Source organism: Quercus robur, chromosome 9 (assembly GCF_932294415.1).
Source record: "Quercus robur chromosome 9, dhQueRobu3.1, whole genome shotgun sequence".
Lineage (NCBI taxonomy): Eukaryota > Viridiplantae > Streptophyta > Magnoliopsida > Fagales > Fagaceae > Quercus > Quercus robur.
In genome coordinates this window covers 46801252-46820554 of record NC_065542.1, presented here as the reverse complement: position 1 = coordinate 46820554, position 19303 = coordinate 46801252, and the positions used below count along the sequence as shown (strand labels likewise).

At 35.3% G+C, this 19303-nt stretch overlaps 4 protein-coding genes across 4 annotated transcripts in view; 2 read left to right on the top strand and 2 right to left on the bottom strand.

Annotated features, from left to right (window-relative positions):
* Positions 1–1698: 1698 nt before the first annotated feature.
* The window catches only part of LOC126698735 (pentatricopeptide repeat-containing protein At5g48910-like), a 52761-nt gene continuing 35156 nt past the window's right edge, over positions 1699–19303 (bottom strand). Inside the window, exon 2 of the mRNA XM_050396152.1 lies at positions 1699–3940. Coding sequence (XP_050252109.1) covers positions 1997–3913 — 1917 coding nt within the window. The 5' untranslated portion in view covers positions 3914–3940 and the 3' untranslated portion in view covers positions 1699–1996. The remainder of the gene's footprint in view (positions 3941–19303) is intronic.
* Positions 8281–19303, top strand: part of LOC126698738 (alcohol dehydrogenase-like) — an 80194-nt gene continuing 69171 nt past the window's right edge. Inside the window, exon 1 of the mRNA XM_050396154.1 lies at positions 8281–8299. The gene's annotated coding sequence lies outside the window, so the exon portion shown is untranslated. The remainder of the gene's footprint in view (positions 8300–19303) is intronic.
* On the top strand, positions 8339–12657 carry LOC126698737 (alcohol dehydrogenase-like). Its single transcript, XM_050396153.1, has 10 exons — positions 8339–8499; positions 8764–8900; positions 9470–9516; positions 10381–10706; positions 10811–10893; positions 10997–11072; positions 11155–11216; positions 11330–11425; positions 11880–12041; positions 12158–12657. Exons 1-10 carry the CDS (start codon positions 8358–8360, stop codon positions 12272–12274), a joined length of 1248 nt encoding a protein of 415 aa, XP_050252110.1. The 5' UTR covers positions 8339–8357; the 3' UTR covers positions 12275–12657.
* The window catches only part of LOC126698739 (uncharacterized), an 81451-nt gene continuing 75807 nt past the window's right edge, over positions 13660–19303 (bottom strand). Inside the window, exon 5 of the transcript XR_007646574.1 lies at positions 13660–13784. The gene's annotated coding sequence lies outside the window, so the exon portion shown is untranslated. The remainder of the gene's footprint in view (positions 13785–19303) is intronic.

Below are 19303 nucleotides of genomic sequence, written 5' to 3'. Positions count from 1 at the left end.
TTTTTTTTGCTCTCGTAATTTTATTCACTGTTTATTAACAGCTTATAGTATTGTTTATTGCAGCAACTGATAGAATAATCACAATCACAAGAGTTCTAAGTTTTATTTTTTATTAACATCATAAGGATTTGTCTTCTCTCTTTTGTATGTGTAGATATACAATTCTTTAAACTAAAAAAGTCATGGAATTTTGATTATATTCAACTTCAAAGTTCTGAACAATATTATTATAACTGAGTTTAGATCCTTTGAATAATAATAATAATAATAATAATAATAATAATAATAATAATAATAATTGTAGGGTCATAATTTGAAACCCAAACCCAAAATGTATGGAGTCTTGGTCTAAGGAGCCCAATACAATGAATTTGTAAAGAATGGGTTGGAAACCTGGACTTTTGCGAATTAGATGATCAACCAATAGGTTTTGATGATAAAGAAAGAAAGATAACAAAAGTTTACTAGGGAAAGACATCTTTGGATTTTACCCGAAGAGGTTGATTCTTAAATATTGTTTTTAAGACTTTGTTACAAGCCACCCAAATTGCTCCGGGCCCTTCTTTTTTCCTTTCTTCTTTATTTTATACTATCTTCCTCTCATTTCTACCATCCACGTGTAAATTTAGATTGATAGTGCTGATACTTGTCCCATCAGCCCCTCCCTAAAGTCTTTGGGAGTGGTTGTAAAGGCTGAAAAACACGGTTCAGTTAGTTGCGGAGCATTTAATGCAATAGTAGCAGCTTTCTCTTAGATATTTCTATACCTTCCTTTGTCCTGTTCTTTCTTAATACTTATCATCTTCCATGGAACTGTCCGGAATGTCGCTTTTAATGGCAGATCATTCCCTTCGTCCTTGGCCTTGCCTATTTGAGGAGGAGTTCTTCCTCGGATTGGACCCTTGGCCCAACATATACTTAGATATGGGCTTCCTGGCCTTTCACCCCACAATAATAATAATAATAATAATAATAATAATAATAATTATTATTATTATTATTATTATTGTGTTTCCATGCCTATTCACAAGTTACAACCTAGTATTGTTAATAGTTATGCAAGTGATCATTAAAATTAATGGTTACGTTTGCGATCATTAAAAAAAAAATTGCTTCTCAAAAAAAAAAAAAAAAGTATATGTGTAATTAATCTCTCTTTTGTGAGGTTTTGAAATGGATCAGGGCTTGTAACTCTACTATTAGCTTTAACAAACTTTATATTATGTCTAAAACCACCAAGTAAGCACCGGTCCATTTCTCAACATAGAATTGAGTTAATTCAAGTCAAGGATTCACAATTAGATGAGAGGTACTTAAAAAAAAAACAATTAGATGAGAGGAGAACATCTTTAAGATGATATTATTTCCAATTACCTTTTTTTTTTTTTTTTTTTTAAGGTTGCAATTACTTGTGTGTCACCTCATATACAAAGCTTCCAAGTTCCAACTAGTGCAATGCAAACTTGCCCATTTGCATCTAGGTATCTAAAAAAATACCTATTATACACACACAAAAGTTATTTTATATATTTTACAATCCAATTTTACAACTCACTCAACATTCCAATTCTTATTTTTCAACCCTATTCATTTATTTATTCATTTCTCTCTCTTCCTCCCCAACTCTTTCTTTCTCTTTCACTACTTTTCTATCTCTTCCTTTGAAACAAACCAAATAAAATAAAATAATTTTGTTTTACAACCATGCTACAGTGTTCATAGTTGCTAAAATGTATTAGCAATAGCAGCCCGGAAAAAAGCATGTTTTGGGCTTCTAAGAATATAAAATAGCAATTTGGAGAGTTTTACACCCCCGATGCCAATGCTAATAGACATACATCCACCAAATGGATACAAGCAAGGCTCTGTTTTGAAGAAATAAGACATTGGATACAATTGGTATGACTATGTAATTTTCTAAAATATTTTGAATCAATTGTGTATACGGTTGCACCAGAGAGTCGAGACCGCCAACTATGTACATATAATTGAGTTATTACCAGTAATCCTTACATGAACAAGACCCATGCTCAAAATGGTGAAAGCGCTTCCGGTCACGTATGATTATCTTACGTTTGTAAATTTTTGAGATTAGTTTCATTGAGGAGTGACAATCTTCACATATACGTAGGTTCTTCACAATCCAAAGTGGTGTATGAGGACTTGTACAGATTAAGCCAAAGGCAACTGCAATCTTCTCACTATGATATTGCAAGGCACTTTCTTTTTCTTCTTCATCCAAGTTGAGCAAGACTTGTGAGGTGTCTGGCCTATGGCCTATCAACCTTAATTGGTTGGCAATTTCATCCAACATTGAATGGATTTCTTTGGCTCTAGAATGGGAGTCATCGTCTACTAGAAACTCATGAATTTCTCCGTCAAGCTCTATCCAACTGCATCCAGGGTCTTTCCTTATGTCCATCTCCTTCATCATCAACCTCACATCTGCAACTGCCTCCCAATTTCCTGAAGACGCATACATATTTGAGAGAGCCACATAAGACCCGCTATCATGAGGAACCATATCCATCAAAACCTTTGCAACTCGTCTGCCCATTTCTATGTTACCATGAATCTTACAAGCACCAAGTAAGGCTTTCCAGATCACATCATCTGGCTCGATTGGCATGTTTAAGATAAGCTCTTCAGCTTCTTCTAAATGTCCAGCACGACCTAATAGATCAACCATACACCCATAATGTTCAATTCTGGGTTCAAAGCCAACTGCCTTAACCATGTGGCTGAAAAAAGATCGCCCCTCGTCCACCAAACCAGCATGGCTAAATGCACTCAACACACCAATATAAGTAACATCACTAGGTGTCACTCCAAATCTTTCCATCCTTGAAAAATAATCAAGTGCATCGTTTGCTCGACCATGCATTGCAAGTCCACCAATTATTGTGCTCCAAGTGATTGCATTCTTTCTTGGCAATCTCTCAAAAACTTGAAGTGCCTTCTCAATGCTCCCGCACTTAGAATACATATCAACCAAAGCAGAACCAAGAACATCATCAATTTCAATCCCATTCTTCTCTGCATACAAATGTACCCATTTCCCCAATTCAAGCGCCCCGAAACGTGAAATTGCTGGCAGAACACTAACCAAAGTCACGTAATTTGGGCACACATCTCCTATCTGCATCTCACGAAACATCTCTATTGCCTCCTTAAATAAACCATTTTGAGCATACCCAGATATCATCACATTCCATGACACTACACTTCTTTGAGGCATGCTATCAAACAATTCCCTAGCAGCACCAAACTCCCCAAGTCTCACATACCCATCAACCATTACGTTCCATAAAACTACATTACCCTCTTCCTTTTTTTTATTATTCCTCACAACTTCATCCCCTTCATCAAATTCAATCAAATTCCTTATAAACAACAAATGGGCATCCTTCATAACCCCACACATCACATACATCCTAACAAGATTGCTAACTACAAACTCATCACTATCCAGTCCATACTTCACAACCAACCCATGAACTTGCATCCCTTCTTTAAGCCTCGACGTTTGGGCACAGGCTTTCAACACAGAAGGAAACGTAAACTGATTGGGTTCCACAGAAGCATCACAAACCATTTGAAAGAACAACAACAAGGCAGCCAGTGGTTTACCATCGTCATTGCTCTCAGCAAGAGCTCTGATTATAGTGTTCCAAGAAAAGCAATTTGGTTGGTGCATTTGGTCGAATACCTTGTGTGCGTAGTGGATATCACGGTGATTCGAAAGAGCAGAGAATCTGAGAACTTCGGCAGCAGCCAGAGGGTCGTGGATTTGAGCGGTTTTGATCATATGGGCATGGACTTGCTTCAAGTGTTTGATGGTTTTGCAGAGTGTGATGTTTGGGAAGAGTGAAGATGGGTGGGATGGTGGTGTGGTGTATATTGTGGAATTCATGGATCAGTATGAGTATCAGAGTCAGAGGTTGAGAAGAGACTTGTTTAAGTTAGTTGTGGATGATTCTCTGTTGGAGATAACTGTTTTAACTGTAAATGGTCTTTAGGCTTTCCAATCTCATCTAGTCGAAATTAAGGATTTATCTTTTTATTTATTTTTAGTGAAATTAGAACTAAGGATTTGATTCATTTGAAAAATCACATTCTAAAATTTATTTTGATTTCTTTCTTTCCTTTTTTGAACCTATTATCATTTAGGGATAATTACACTTTATTCACCTGTGGTTTGCCTCTAATTTAATGTGCTTATCCATGGTTTTAATTTTGATACTTTACCCACCTGTGATTCCCACTGTTATTGTGCCGTAACCCACCTCTCCCTCAGCCGTTACTCTAACACAGAATATGTAAAAAACAAAAACCCAAACAAATCAAAAAGTTAAGACTTTTGATTGCTTAAGAACTTCTATGAGAACATATGCTCAGAAAAATCAAACCTAAGTCAACTACTATAAATATCATATTTTCCTTCTCTACATGTCTCTTTCCTCTCACCTATTCTTCTACAACATTCTCTCTCTCATCTCTTTGCTCTCTCTCTCTGATGGTGGAGTTAAGGAGGACATCGGCCACCACAGCGATGTGTTTCATTTTCATTCGTTCTTGCTTCATGGGTTTCATTTTTTTTTTTTTTTTTTTTGTGGTTTTGGTTGTGGGTTCATCTGATTTCCTTCGTTCTTGCATCCGTTGGTCTCAGCCTCCGTCTCGGCGGTTTGGAGCAGATCCAGGAAGAGGGCCGGCGGTGGTTTAGAGAGAATGGAGCTCAATCTCAGCCTCCGCCTCGGCCAAAATGGAGCTTGATCTTGGCCTTCGCCCGGTTCGTTGATGATTGCGAAATCCCTCTTCGTCTCTCTTTTTTGATCAACGATGGTGGTAGTGGGTTTGGTTACTTTGTTGGCATGGGTTTGTTGATTGATCGGTGGGTTTGGTGACTAATCAGTGGGGTGGATCTTTGGTTTGGTCGGCGGGGTGGTGGGGTGGTGGTGGGATCTGGGTTTGATTGTGTTGGTCTGGGTTTGATTGTGTTTTTCTGGGTTTGTTGTGATTGGTTTCTTGATCTGGGTTTGATCTGAGTTGGTTTGTTTACTAGGTTTATGGGTTTGATTTGCTGAGAATTTGGTGTTGATTATGTTAGAATTTGGAGAAGAACATGAAGAATTCGAAGGACCAGTTGTAAAATGAAGAACAAGTTGAAGAACATTAAGAAATGTTTTTTAATTATAAAATTTTAATTAAATTAAAACAGAGAAAAAAATTTGACAAATACCCATTTGATTGATAAATTCAAAGGAAACAAGAAGATAGAAAAATACCCTCATCTTCATTTGTCCTCTAAGCTTTGATTGATAAATTCAAAGGAAACAAGAAGATAGATACCCATTTTATTTTTTTAGTGTAACGGCTGAAGACAAAAACCCTAACTTTTTTGATCTGTTTGGGCTTTTGTTTTTGACATATTTTGTGTTAGAGTAACGGCTGAGGGAGAGGTGGGTTACGGCACAGTAACTGTGGGAATTACAAGTGGGTAAAGTGTCAAAATTTAAACCACGGGTAGGCACATCAAATTAGAGGCAAACCACAGGTGGGTAAAGTGTAATTATCCATATCATTTAATTTTTGGATTTATTGTTAAGTGAGAAAAAAGGGAATGTGAAATTCAAAAAATAAAAAAAATGCTTGCTAGACTAGACATTAAATATATATTATATATATCTAGACTTTATATCATGTTTCATACTAGGTTCCTAACTTTTAAATTGTTTGTCAATTTAGTTTATGATCTTTCAAATTTGTCAATTTAATCCCTAATCTTTTGGTATTATGTTAAAAATTGTTCCTACCGATGAAAAATGTTGACATATCTAACGGTCAAAATATAATATTATTTTCATGCCAACTAAGATGACACATGTAATTCCATGTAGATTAAAAAAAAATGGTTAAAGAGTTAGAGATAATGTCATATTTCATATTAATAGAGGAGTTTATTTTAGAGAGATCATTTGAATATCTCTAAATCTTTCACGGAGCGTAGTCCTACACCCACCTTGGTGGCTTCTAAGTCCTATCTTATAATATGGCATAATTTCATGCATTTGGCCAAAATTATTAGTATTTTACTACTGTTTGAGAAATATTTAGCGATTTATCACTTCGTAAAACTCGAGTTCGTAAAACTCGAGTTTTACATATAACTCAAATGCTAAAAAATCAAGTTACTTAAAAATGGGTCACAGTGATACCTACTAATTTGGCATTTTTTAATTAAAAAAGTTCACTCGGAACTTGAGTGGGTGAAAATTGAGCTGTGTGGAAAATTTAACATAGAACTTGAGTTTAAAAACCGGAGATCTTTGTACTATGGACTTAAAGATCTACTTTATAAGGTGGCCATATACTTTAGTTGATGGCCCACAAACTAGCCGCCTAATATGACTCTTGTTCATATGATGAAAACTTTATAAGCTGGATCATATACTCTTCACGTGTCCTACTTTTTTATATGACTTGTCTCTATTGTTATCTTTGAGTCTGACACTCTCTTCTTCTCTTCTCTTCTCTTCTCTCTCAACCAAATTTCAGCCCTTCCAGTAGGGAATTAGGCCGAATTTCCAACCTGTGAGAAACAAAAAAAATAGAGAAAACACACGCAAAAAAAAAAAACAATCACATGCACAAGACAATATTTACGTGGTTCGACAATTTATCTACGTTCACGGAGTTGCAGGGATTTCATTATTTTCAGGGAAGAATACAATACTACATGCAGCTACAATATTTTCTCTATATATGAAACACGGCAACTGACTCCACACTAAAAAACCCTAATTACAAAAGGCGGTTCCACAATGGGCTAAACGGGTCAAAAAAATTTTCTCAGGGGCAACGCCCTCGGACCCCAGAGGCGTTGCCCCCAAACCCCTAGAGGCTTGTCCATGAGCGCTCTGGCTTCAGTAAATCTTCCATTAAAAACCACGCAATATTATTCGGATCGGGTCAAGTCGTCAAACCAGATCAAACAAAACTAGGCTCCACAAATCCCAACACTTCCTTCCTTCGTTCTTGCTTTCGGTTGGAGAGGTAACTCACTCTCTTCTTTTTGCTTCAATATTAATTTTGGTTCCATTCTTTCACTTGGGAAGTGATGCTATTACAAAGATCCACGAGATTTTGAGGAAGGATGGGATCACCCATGTACTGAACTGTGTTGGGTTTGTTTCTCCTGAATATTTTGTATAAAATACTTTGGTTGCAAGATAGCCCATCTGAGGATTACAAGCATAGTAAAATTTATTCATTACTTGAGATCATTGAGCTTGAGTTTTATATCACAAGGAACTAAAGTTCTAGAAAATCGAGTTCTGCGTAGCATTTTTTAATTCAAATGATTCACATTAGCGGGTGCCACCATGGTATATTTCTATATAACTCAAGTTTATGGAGATGGAGTTTTACGTTAAACTCGAGTTTCACATTAAAAAAAAGGTGGTACATTACTAAATATTTCTTAACAGTGGTAGAATACTAATAATTTTGGCTGAAGGTAGTATTGGGCCATTTTGGCTATAGTTTCATCCTTGCAGGTGTTGAGTTCTTCCATGTCTATAGGCAAGGCAATATGCCTACTTATTTGTTAGCAAAACATGTTTTTGACATTGATGATTTTTTTGTTTAGATTGAAAATAGTCATTGTTTTCTTGAACAAGCTCTTGTCCATGATGTTATTTATATTTCCTAATTAATGTAGTTTCAGTTTCCTATCAATATATATATATATATATATATATATGAAACATGATGTTAACTCCACCCTTATATGTAATTCCCGAAAATAAAAATAAAAAGTTCTATAGTTTATTGATATTATTCAATTCAGCTCATGGAGAGGAATCTCAATTCAAATTTCTCTCACTAGTTATACTTAAAAAGAAAGGAAAATAAAGCCTGGCCGGAGAACTTTTTTGTGATAGAAAAATTTTCTGGGAAAAAAAAAAAACATTATAATGGTTGATAGGATTGATAGCAAAAGAGTGAAGAGGGAAAGAATCTACATTGCAAATGGTAACATTAAAACTTAACAATCGTGTACGTAAGGTATTGATTCCAAATCGTAAGAATTTTTGGTATAGAAATGTTGTGTCTGGAAAGGAGCAAAGGATTTGGCAATCCACAGAAAGCAAGCCTACTTATTGGGCAGTTTTACAGAGAAAGCAAACGGAATATATGCCTATAAACTTTGTGTGCTGCCTTCCTAATCGCAGCGGTTTATATTTTTGGCTTTGTAAATCCATGGGCAGCCAACAGCAATTTGTGTTTGAGTTTTACTGTAAGTTATATCAGTGTACAGTGTCATCAAAAAAATATCTTTGCACAGTGATATATAAATGTATAAGCGGTTGGGTTCTTTGGTGTCCTATTCCTATGCTCATAACTCTAAACTCCTCACACAGAAACATTTTCGCTTCGTTCATTCTGAAATTGAACCAACCATGTCTGCTACTTCTGGCCTTGTGATTCCCTGCAAAGGTATGAACACTTTTATATTTTATCATGCATTTACATTTTGTTTTTATTTTATTATTTCTGTGCTTTTTGGTTGTTAGAATCTTTTGTTTTGGCCAAGTGGGTTTTTTGTTCACTATATTTTAGGACTATGTATATGCTCTTTTTTTTTTTTTTTTGGTAGTCAAAAATTTATTTTTTGTTGATTAAGAAATGTTTTTTTTTTTTTTTTTTCAATGTATTCGAATTATAATTGGAGGTGTGGCTTTTGTACATGTTTATTTGAAGCTGCCATTGCGTGGGAGGCAGGGAAGCCACTGGTGATAGAGCAAGTGGAGGTGGCTCCACCACAGACTATGGAAGTGAGGATCAAGATCAAATATACTTCACTTTGCCATACCGATCTCTACTTCTGGGAGGCCAAGGTTGGATATGAAATATTTTTGTATCAAAATTTTTTTTTCCTAATGGTTTCCTTTCTTCCTATTTCTTTAAAAGAATACAGTTGCTACTTGCTACAGAGTCCTATGTTATGAAATTGCACAGTTCTCACTCTAAATTCGATAGAGATGTCTTGGTTCAGCCATTCACAATAAAGTGAAATTTAAGATTAACTTAGGAATATGGTAGTCGAAAATCTCCTGGACCTCCATGTTGTGCCAAAAGTAGATTGATGTATTGGTTACAACAGATGCAGTTGGCCTCTATACTAAAAAAAAAGTGGCGTCCGTTGTTTCCTTCTTGAATGCATTGAGTTAATTGTCCAGTTTGTGATTGTCATTACAACTCATATGTCATGGAATCTAAATTATCTAATAGAATCAATACCTTCTGGCCTTAATTTCTCTTCCTATGAAAACAAAGGCGTAAACTTGGTGATTCTTGTTTGAAACAACAATTTGAGTTGGCTTTTATTATTAATCCTTTGAGAATGCACTTAATTTCTCTCTCTTTTGTTTTTCATTTTTCATTTTCTCTTTTCTTTAATTTTCAGGGCCAGAATCCACTGTTTCCTCGAATATTTGGCCATGAAGCAGCTGGGTAAGTTGTAGATTTATATTGCTATGGCATATTTGTTTTTAATTAGTAATACTTTACACTGAGTGCCACATTCCCTAATCAAATTTTCTGAGTGAGAAATCTTAGGTTTTTGATGGAATTAACCATGATCTATGTCCATGAGTTCTGTTATGTTTGAATATTGCAGTAGTATGAGTCTTCAAGTAATGCAGCAGGCTACACGGACAAGTTTGTCAATTAATCCCATTATTCATTTAATACTTGTGTATGTTTGGATTGCACTGAAAACAGCAGAGGTGTGCGTCTGTTTTTGTTTTGTGTGGGTCCCGTGCATTGTTTACGGAACCCACAAGTATGGATTTCAACAAATTTTTCTTTAAAACTGGGTCTCATAGCACTATTCACACATTTAAAAATTATTTTGCTACAGTATTTTTAATTTTCAGCAATAAGCAGTATCCAAATAGACCCTATATGGGTTATCTTAAAAGCATCCCACGCGGCAGGAGCTCGCAGGCATGATGAATATCTACTATCTTAGAAGCTTTTGAAGCAGAAATCCTCTAGAATGAAGGTGTTACATGATGAAATGATTCATTATGAAGAAAACAAGTCATCATAAGAAATGAACAAAGAATTTGCAGCAATTTCACATCATCAAGATGGATTGCATGCTCACAACTCTGACAAGCACATAAATCCTGCATTTGACTACTAGAAAAAAAATAAGATAATTTTGTCCCCATGAAGTGTCTAATTACAACTTGAGTCTTGATTCTGTTCTTCATTCATTTTCTTAGATGATGAATTTATACAGTTATGTATTTTACTATAGTTTGTTATAAATGCAATAGCATGTTCATTGCCAAGATTTTATTCTAACAGGGTTGTAGAAAGCGTTGGGGAAGGTGTATCAGACCTCCAAGTTGGGGATCATGTGCTTCCGGTGTTCACTGGAGAGTGTGGTAACTGCAGGCACTGCAAGTCTGAGGAAAGCAATATGTGTGACCTGCTGAGAATAAATACAGACAGAGGAGTTATGCTTAATGATGGAAAATCCAGGTTTTCTATCAATGGGACTCCTATAAATCACTTTCTTGGTACATCCACATTCAGTGAGTATACTGTTGTTCATTCAGGATGCCTAACTAAGATTAGTCCGCTAGCACCTTTGGATAAGGTCTGCATCCTCAGTTGTGGCATCTCAACAGGTTTTATGTCCAATGAAATCTTGTGTTGGTGATTTCTGTATTACATCTGAAACTTCCACCTAGAGGTTTATGTAAAATCTGAAATTTTTTTAAAAAAATTTCAGGATTAGGTGCAACTTTGAATGTTGCAAAACCAAAGAAGGGATCTACAGTTGCTGTTTTTGGTCTTGGAGCTGTTGGGCTGGCTGTATGTTGTGGAAAATTTTGTTTGAAATCTTTGTTCTGTTTATTCTTTTTGTAAGATTTGGATCCTTTCTACACTTTAATTTATTTCTGTTCTATTTCTTTAGGCTGCTGAAGGTGCAAGAATTGCTGGGGCATCAAGGATTATTGGGATTGACTTCAACCCCAAGAGGTTTGAGGAAGGTAGGTACTCTTTCATCATTTTTGTTGATTGAGTTTTTATTTTCCATGATATTGAGCTTATGATTCTCTCTCTTATTGCTAGCCAAGAAATTTGGAGTAACTGAGTTTGTAAATCCAAAGGACCATGACAGACCAGTTCAAGAGGTGTAAAACTCTTCTGTATTCTAAAGTTCACTTTTCCTATAGTATCTTGCTGCATGAATTCCGTAGTATAAGTGAGTCATATTTTAGATTCCTAATACTTTGTAACTACTCAGGTTATTGCTGAGATGACAAATGGTGGAGTTGACAGGAGTTTAGAGTGCACCGGCAACATCAACGCCATGATCTCTGCTTTTGAGTGTGTTCATGATGTATGTTTTCTAGATAATTTAACAATTAACTCATCTTATTCATTGGTAATAATAAAGATAGAGCTTGGTCTGACATTAGGTTGGTTCTATGATAACAATGTAAACTAAAGAAGCTTGAATGTCCTATTCTTTGTATGATAATTATTCAATACTATGAGTACAACAATGTGATGCTTCCCCCCTGTCAGATAATAGTAGATCTCTTCTTTAATTTCATTATGGAAATTATCATTTATATGAGAAGAGGGAAAGAGGGAATACCACGGCGCTGTACTCCGAAAGTACCAAGTTGCTGTCCTTCAGGAATTGCTTATAATATTCCCTGTTCTTTTAATTATAGTTTTAGTAGTTATAGTTGGAGTGTGTGTATTAGTTTTAGGCCAATACTTGGCTTGGTACTCCAGACTCGTACTGTCAAACTTTAACCTGAGTCTTGTTTTTTTGGTTAATGCAGGGATGGGGTGTAGCTGTGCTCGTAGGAGTGCCGAACAAGGATGCGGTGTTCATGACCAAGCCCATTAATGTGCTTAATGAGAGGACACTCAAAGGAACTTTCTTTGGAAACTACAAACCTCGGACTGACCTTCCCTCAGTTGTTGACATGTACATGAACAAGGTACTCTCATTTTCTCATGCTTTAACGAGTTTTGGGTTTTTATATACTTGTCTAATGTCATGAAGAAACAAAGAGGAAAAAAATACCTTATTTTATTTTTTAAATTTTCCTTGCAGAAATTGGAAGTGGAGAAATTTATAACCCACCGGGTCCCTTTCTCCGACATCAATAAGGCCTTCGAGTACATGTTGAAGGGAGAGGGTTTGCGGTGTATAATTAGTATGGAAGAATAGAGTTTTCGACAGAATTAAGAAATAAATACAGGTTTTTGAATCTGGATTCTCAGGTTTAATTTACTCTTATGAATAAAGTTACGAAAAAAACATTTTCACAACAAACCTAAGTAGCAAATTATTAATGGTAAGCTTTATTGTGAAATTGTTGTGGATGTAATAGTGCCTGGATTCTTTTATGTATTATGGGAATGGGCCATCCTCTGACCGTTTAAATGTAATCATATAGAAATAATGTGCCCCGAAAGCCCGGGTTGTGCTCTCTCTTTCTGATACGCATATACATACATCGTATATGATGGGAACTTGTGCTTTGAGAATTAATTCAGGTGCTGAGGTATTGTATTTTTCTGGAATCTAAATGAAAGTTGAGTTGTATAGAACTGCCAAATTTGTACCAGCCACTTTCATTTTCCATATTGTATAATCTGTTTATTTTTAGCTTAAAATTCTACCATATTTTCACCTCCAGCTAATCTAAACACACAGTAATACGACTTTCTTTTGAAAAGTAAATGAATTTTTATGGAGAACCTATTAGATAGTTCATTGATCAGATAACAGAAGGTTATGGGGCAATTTGGAAAATAAATACTGAAGAATATGTTGAGATCATGATATCAAATTGTGACAGGAAACGAATATCTTTCTTTGACAATTATCAAGAATTGAATTGTGACAAAGAAGTGATAACCAAATCCTTTTGTCCGCATTGTGCCAATCAAACTTTTAGATGTTCTCTATTGCTGTGTCCACCAATTTTTGACAAATCATGGCCCACCTGTTTTGTTATTTGGCAAGAGCTCCAAGAAAATTTTTATATTATAATTTTTCAAAGAAAAGATGGGAGTATGATTGTATGCTTGCTGGTGTAGTTACAACAATTGACCATCCTAATCATGACACGGATCTTCTAGAAAAAGAAGCATTCATTTTATATCTTATGATATGACTGCTTTAATGTAGACTCAGATAGCAGCTTGATGATCAAGTTAGCTGGACCATTCTCAAAAGCATATTAGAGCAAAGCTTATGGATGGACTTAAAAAATGAAACAATAGTACAATACACGTGACTAGGCTTATTGTCTTGGCAGATTGGGTGTTGGATTGCCTGGTAATGTTCTACATGAGTGCATAAACAGCAATGATCCTCATCTTAAAATAAATAGGTGATGAAAGGGGTTGGGCTAGTTCTAATGGAAGGAATACCGAAATCTGAATAATACTAATTAACAAAAATATGCACAGACCATTTTGCGTATGCATAGCATTAGAACTCCCCCCCCCCCCCCCCCCCCCCCCATACAGCAACTCTAATGAAAGATAAAACAGAAAATGACATTGTATCTGTAGTAAGATTCATCCGAGATTATGTTAGCTCAATTTGACTCAACTTAAAAACATTGGACATATTATAAAGCTTTGCAGAACTCAAGATATGATTTTGGCAAAGCATAGAAGCATCTATAAAGTTGAGATATGATTCAAGCAATTTAAAAGAAAAGAAGGTATACTTGCATTCCTTTCTTGTATGTAAATTGAATAATGGAGAACCAGCATACTTACTCTTTGCCTATTTTACTTGTACTTTTCCATTATTCTTTTCGCTTCTTCTAGAGAGTCCTCCGTACAGGTGGTGCCTCCAGGCCCTCCACTCCCTTTTGGCCCATCATCTTTATTCATGGCTATGAATGCGAAATATATGAGTCCCATCGTGGCCTGCAATCAAGAAATCTATTACTTCTCGCCATTAAAATTTGATGCTGAAAAATCACTTTTTAAACATTGACTATTATATCATGTCATTACTTGAAACTTTGACAAATACCCCATCCCCTATGCCCTTCTTACCTTATCTTTTCCTTCAGCCCCTTCTAGAAACAGAATAAAATTAATTGAGAGATGATTTTTTAAATTTGTAAGTGTAAAAGTGAACTACTGATTTCAAAATAGTCCACTTTTGAAGAATTGTGCCTTAATTATTTCTATAACATAAAGAAAATAGATATAAAAAATTCTCTCTATAACCAATGCATCTCAGAAGTCAGAAGTGAATATTAAGGAGTCATCAGAAGTAAAATAAGTGAATATTTAGGGGAGTTTCTGGCAATTAGTTGTGTTATACATGTTTCTAAAAGAGTACTAAATATTTTTCCACAAGAATCATAATGGGAGTTGAATTTCCGATTTAAACAAATGAAAAGAGTATTATTACCAAATGAATGAATGACTGCACGTACGTGAGCGTACTAATAACAGCTCAAAGAGAAAATATGTATAAAAGATATTTGCAGGGTGTTGGACTAACTGAGAGAGGAACATGTTACTGGACGTATAAAGAGAATGATATATTGTTTCATCTCCATAACCCAGTTGTAGTGCCAAGATATTCTAATCCACACAACCTGATTATGATAGGAAACTGATTCAAGCAAGGTGTAAAAAGAAACCTAAATTCTTGAGAAGCATATTTAGTGAGACTCACAAAGAGATCAGTGATCTGAAGCAAAACTGAGAAAAGAGGGCCACGTTCTCACTTTTTAATCTAGGCCAAGACTCTAAATCAAGATTTGCAATCAGGCACATTTTCTTAGTTTATACTACCAGTGGCCATCCCTCGCGTGGCAAATTGTGTTGCATGAGCTACAAGGTGGTGAGGTCATAGATTATGAGTTCATTTTTCTCATGCCACCAGTCACACGCAGGTGACTGGATCTTGCCTATATTTGAAGGAGTAAACTATTTCGGTTGAAGTCGTAGTTGTTAATTTCATTCTCAAAAGACTAACAGGAACTTGCTGTGTTTATCTCAATTTATGCAGTTCAGGTGGTGAAGTCTCTTAAATTTGAAAGGAAGCTTAAGCTCTTTAGTATGTGTTATTCATTATGAAGTTTGTATGAAAGAAGTGTTGTATTTTACAGACATCACCATACTAAGTTGTATGAGTAATAATATTTTTAACCTCTTTCTTAGATAAAACTCAATACTTACTATTTTTTTTTTACTTTCAATTTAAACAAACCCCATTTATCCAAATACACAAATTCTGAGATAGAAACATGTTTAATACTTAAGCATACTCAAGAAGATCATCTTGACCCAAGGTGAATAACTTTTTTTTTTTTTGTTTAGTTTGATAATTCAATAGCTATAATAAAGGAAGGGGAGATTTGAATCCTGGACGTCTCGTTGGATACACCAAGAGGTGTTAGTTGAAGTAAAAGGCTCTTCACAACAAGTGATGCAATCAAGAACAGCAATAACAACAAATAAACCCTTAGTCCCAAAATTTTGGGATCAGTTCTATATTCTCAAAATACAAATTGAGATCGGTCACATGAATCGCTAGAAGGGAATGCCCCAAGTTATGTCTATAAATGTCCCATTCATAATAATGCGACTAAATTTTGACATTGGCTATCAATCTATTGCAACACTCCTTTTTTTGGGAGTGCAATGAGAATGATTTACTATAATTTTCCACTGAAGTCTATGTTTTTCAGAAGGAAACAAAGAGAACTTCTTGAGTGCTTCATTAAGCAAACCCTAGTGTTCTACAAAGAACCTAGAAACCAAAGACAATTTTCATTGATGTCAAAAGGTCCAGAAGTTAAAATGGCTTTAAAATCTTCTATCCATAACATAAAATGCTTAGCTTGTCATGGCTGAATGCCCTTGGATTATCCAACAATTGGTTTTGGCAGGTAGGGTTAGTTGCTTGTAGGTTTTCTAGCTAGAGGCAAGTCCAAAGGGTTTTTTCTTTAGAAAAGTTGACCAAGTTATTAAAAAAAGAAAAAAAAGTAGACAAGACTCTGAAACCCTGGAAAGAATTAGTCACGACCCTTCATTTAGACTAATCTTAACCATGCATTATAAAAAGAAACCAAAAAAACTCAAATACCCTTAATTAGCATTAGATATACTAGGCCAATATGGTACTGCAAACAATACAGCTACAGTAGTGTAAACTGTAGTCCCCTCCTCCCCCCCAATGTTGTCCTGCATCAGTAAAGACAGATCACCTTTATTTTTATTTTTATTTTTTTTGGTAAGATTAAGAAATTTTTCCTTAATTAAGAAAATATCAACAGACCTGAAGCACATATCTTCCTACTCTTAAGTCCTTTTCTTTTTTGGTGTCCCTGGGACTAAAGTGTAAGAAGCTTCTGAGTTCATGGACTTATCCCCATGCAAACCAAGATACATGTGCCTGAGACCCAAATCTTGGCTGCTTTGAGTTGAGTGGCAAAGGTAAACTTCGCGCTGCAAACTCACATGTTCATTCCTAAGAGATAAATGTTTTTTATCTAAAAAATGCATTTTATGCGAAAAGAACTTAATAATTAAAAGAGAGATAGTGTACTGCTGCTTCCAAAGTAAAAAATCAGTAAAAAAAAGGGAAAAAAACTTGTAAGTTACTGAAACAACACTATTGTATGAGTATTATGCACAATCAAGCTAAAATGGAATCAGCTTTCCCCAAAAAAGCCATCTGCTAGTTCTTTTTAGATTAAACCAACTGCATTAACTTTGAATTGCAATCATTTAAAAGATAAGAAGTACACTTCATATGCAGAATATGCAGCAGTAAAGATCAAATGGAATAAGCAATCATCAATCCTTACAGATGGAAAGGAAGTAGAAAAAATACCAGCGCAAAGAAAGCTGTAGACAGGAAAGACTTGAGTACAAGGAGTGAAACAGTCAGTGCAACTACTGTGACAAAAATCCTTGCTATTGGTCTGGGTACAGAATCCTAGAAAGATGTAGAAAAAAAAAATTTAGATCTTCCATTGAGAAAATAAAGGATGGTTTCAAACTTTCAATCATACATAAAACTGCTAATTAGTTTGTTAGTGTAGACTTGGAAGTGATACAAAATAAACTTACGGGCACCAAATTGGTTCCTGCCTCAACACCAAATAAACTCGGAGCGCCTTTTGTTGACCGTAGCTCGCTTACACTGCCACGGCGAAACTTGCACCAATATGAGCGTGTTGTGACAAAAATAAAAAAAGAGAACAATCTAATGATATTCCGTAGGTCTAGGTATCACATGCTATAATTGGCAGAAGAGCTGGCCGCTGCAACGAACAGACAACTCACTTTGACGGAACGTAACAATGTCCTCAACTACGAGAACTACCTGTCAGAGTGAATGCCTATGTGGTATATGTGTTATGTCTAGGGTTAAGCTAATAAAGTTTGTAGTGTTATTGTTCAATATGCAATGCATGCATATTGGTGCCATCGTATAAGTTATTTTAAGTTTTCTGTGTTATGTTGTAGGTACTTATTGAAAAACATCATGTGTGAGAATATTTAACTTTTATGGGTTATGTGGGAATAATCTAGATTACGAATAATGTACATGCTCCTCACAATCAATAATAAGGTTTACATAGTACAAATGCAATAACAGTGACACACATACATTTAAAACATAGTTAAGCAAAATAGTTTTCCAACAAAGTCTAATTACACCACGACACGATAACTCTTCATCTGATATCTCCACGTCTGATTGATAAATGGGATCAGCAAGAAGTGATTTAATGAATTATGCGTGCTCGCACCACCCTCCCTCCACTGACTCTCGAATCTCGACTTGGGTCCGATATTGATTAAGACGTATCTTCATTTGATTATTTTCTTCTCTTATGCAGTTTAATGTTTTACAAAGTTTGTCGATCGTGTCTCTGGGCATCTGCGATGCGAGTTGCCGAGGCACTAGTAACTTAAAACCAACCAACTAATTATAAAACATTTGTTGTTCACGAAATAAACAAGCCCACTCTTGTCTCATGGTATTGTGAACGTAAGCACTATTTCGCAGATTCGGATTGATCAGATAGCTGAACTCATCTTCCAATACCCAGCAACGACCCATAGCAGTGAACACATCATGAGGCTTATAGAGTTGTGGGTTTCCAAAACCAGACATTGACGTTGAATACAATAACATCAAATGATCAAGTTAACAATATGCATCAACTGTTGGTAAATAATGTAATGCTGCATAAGATGGTACACAACAAAGACATTCATAAATTTGTATACTATTACATGCTAAAAATAAAATACTAACACTCACATTTGACCATAAACATTAGATGTTGTTAATGTCTACACGATGTGTGCAATACAAAATGTTGTTGTTAATGTCTGACTAGTAATAAGTATTTACATTCAAGTTTTGCAAATCTAAAGATTAACTATAAATTAGTTTTAGCAAATCTAAAGATTTTCATTTTCTGTCAATAAAATTTACACCAGCAAAGACCCAATATAACTCAATGTACACACATAACACTCATCATCATTTCTATAGATTATTGTACATTTCTTGTGGCACCAAACAACTAATATAACCCTAATCTACTCACATAACACTCATTCAAGAAAATACCAAAGCACAAGTAATACAACCTATTAAATGAAAATTCTTTTCTAACAAAAACATACATTATAGTTGATAAACTTTTATAATATCTACAACTACTTTTACCTACACAATAAAATTCTCTATGTATTTCAAAGAAGAAAATGAGTTTCTCACGTGAGATGATAGAGAGATAACACCAACTTCTGACATAAAATTCTGAAAATGAGGAGAAGCTGATCTGAAAATAATTAGGAGAATTGCATTAGAAGCTGATCTGTGGAGGGGGTAAGTAAATACCAGAACAACTCGACTATACTAGAGCCGAGTAAACTTAATAACTCGATTTCACGTTCATTGGGTTTGGCTTTACATGCAAATAAGTGATTTGAAATCCCGTCAAAGCATAGCAGAGCAACTCAATTATGCCAGAGCCGAGTAACATTAATAACTCGATTTTCTATCCATCGGGTTCAGTTTCACATGCTAATAAGTGATTTGAAATCCAGTCAGTAACTTGGTTTCCCCATTGCCAAGTTATAAACAGAAACTCGGGAATATTTTATTGGGTAAAAGCCAAGCTTGATTGCCAGTATGGCAAGAACTTGCCTAGAACTCGGCTTAAGCATAACCGAGTACTTTAAG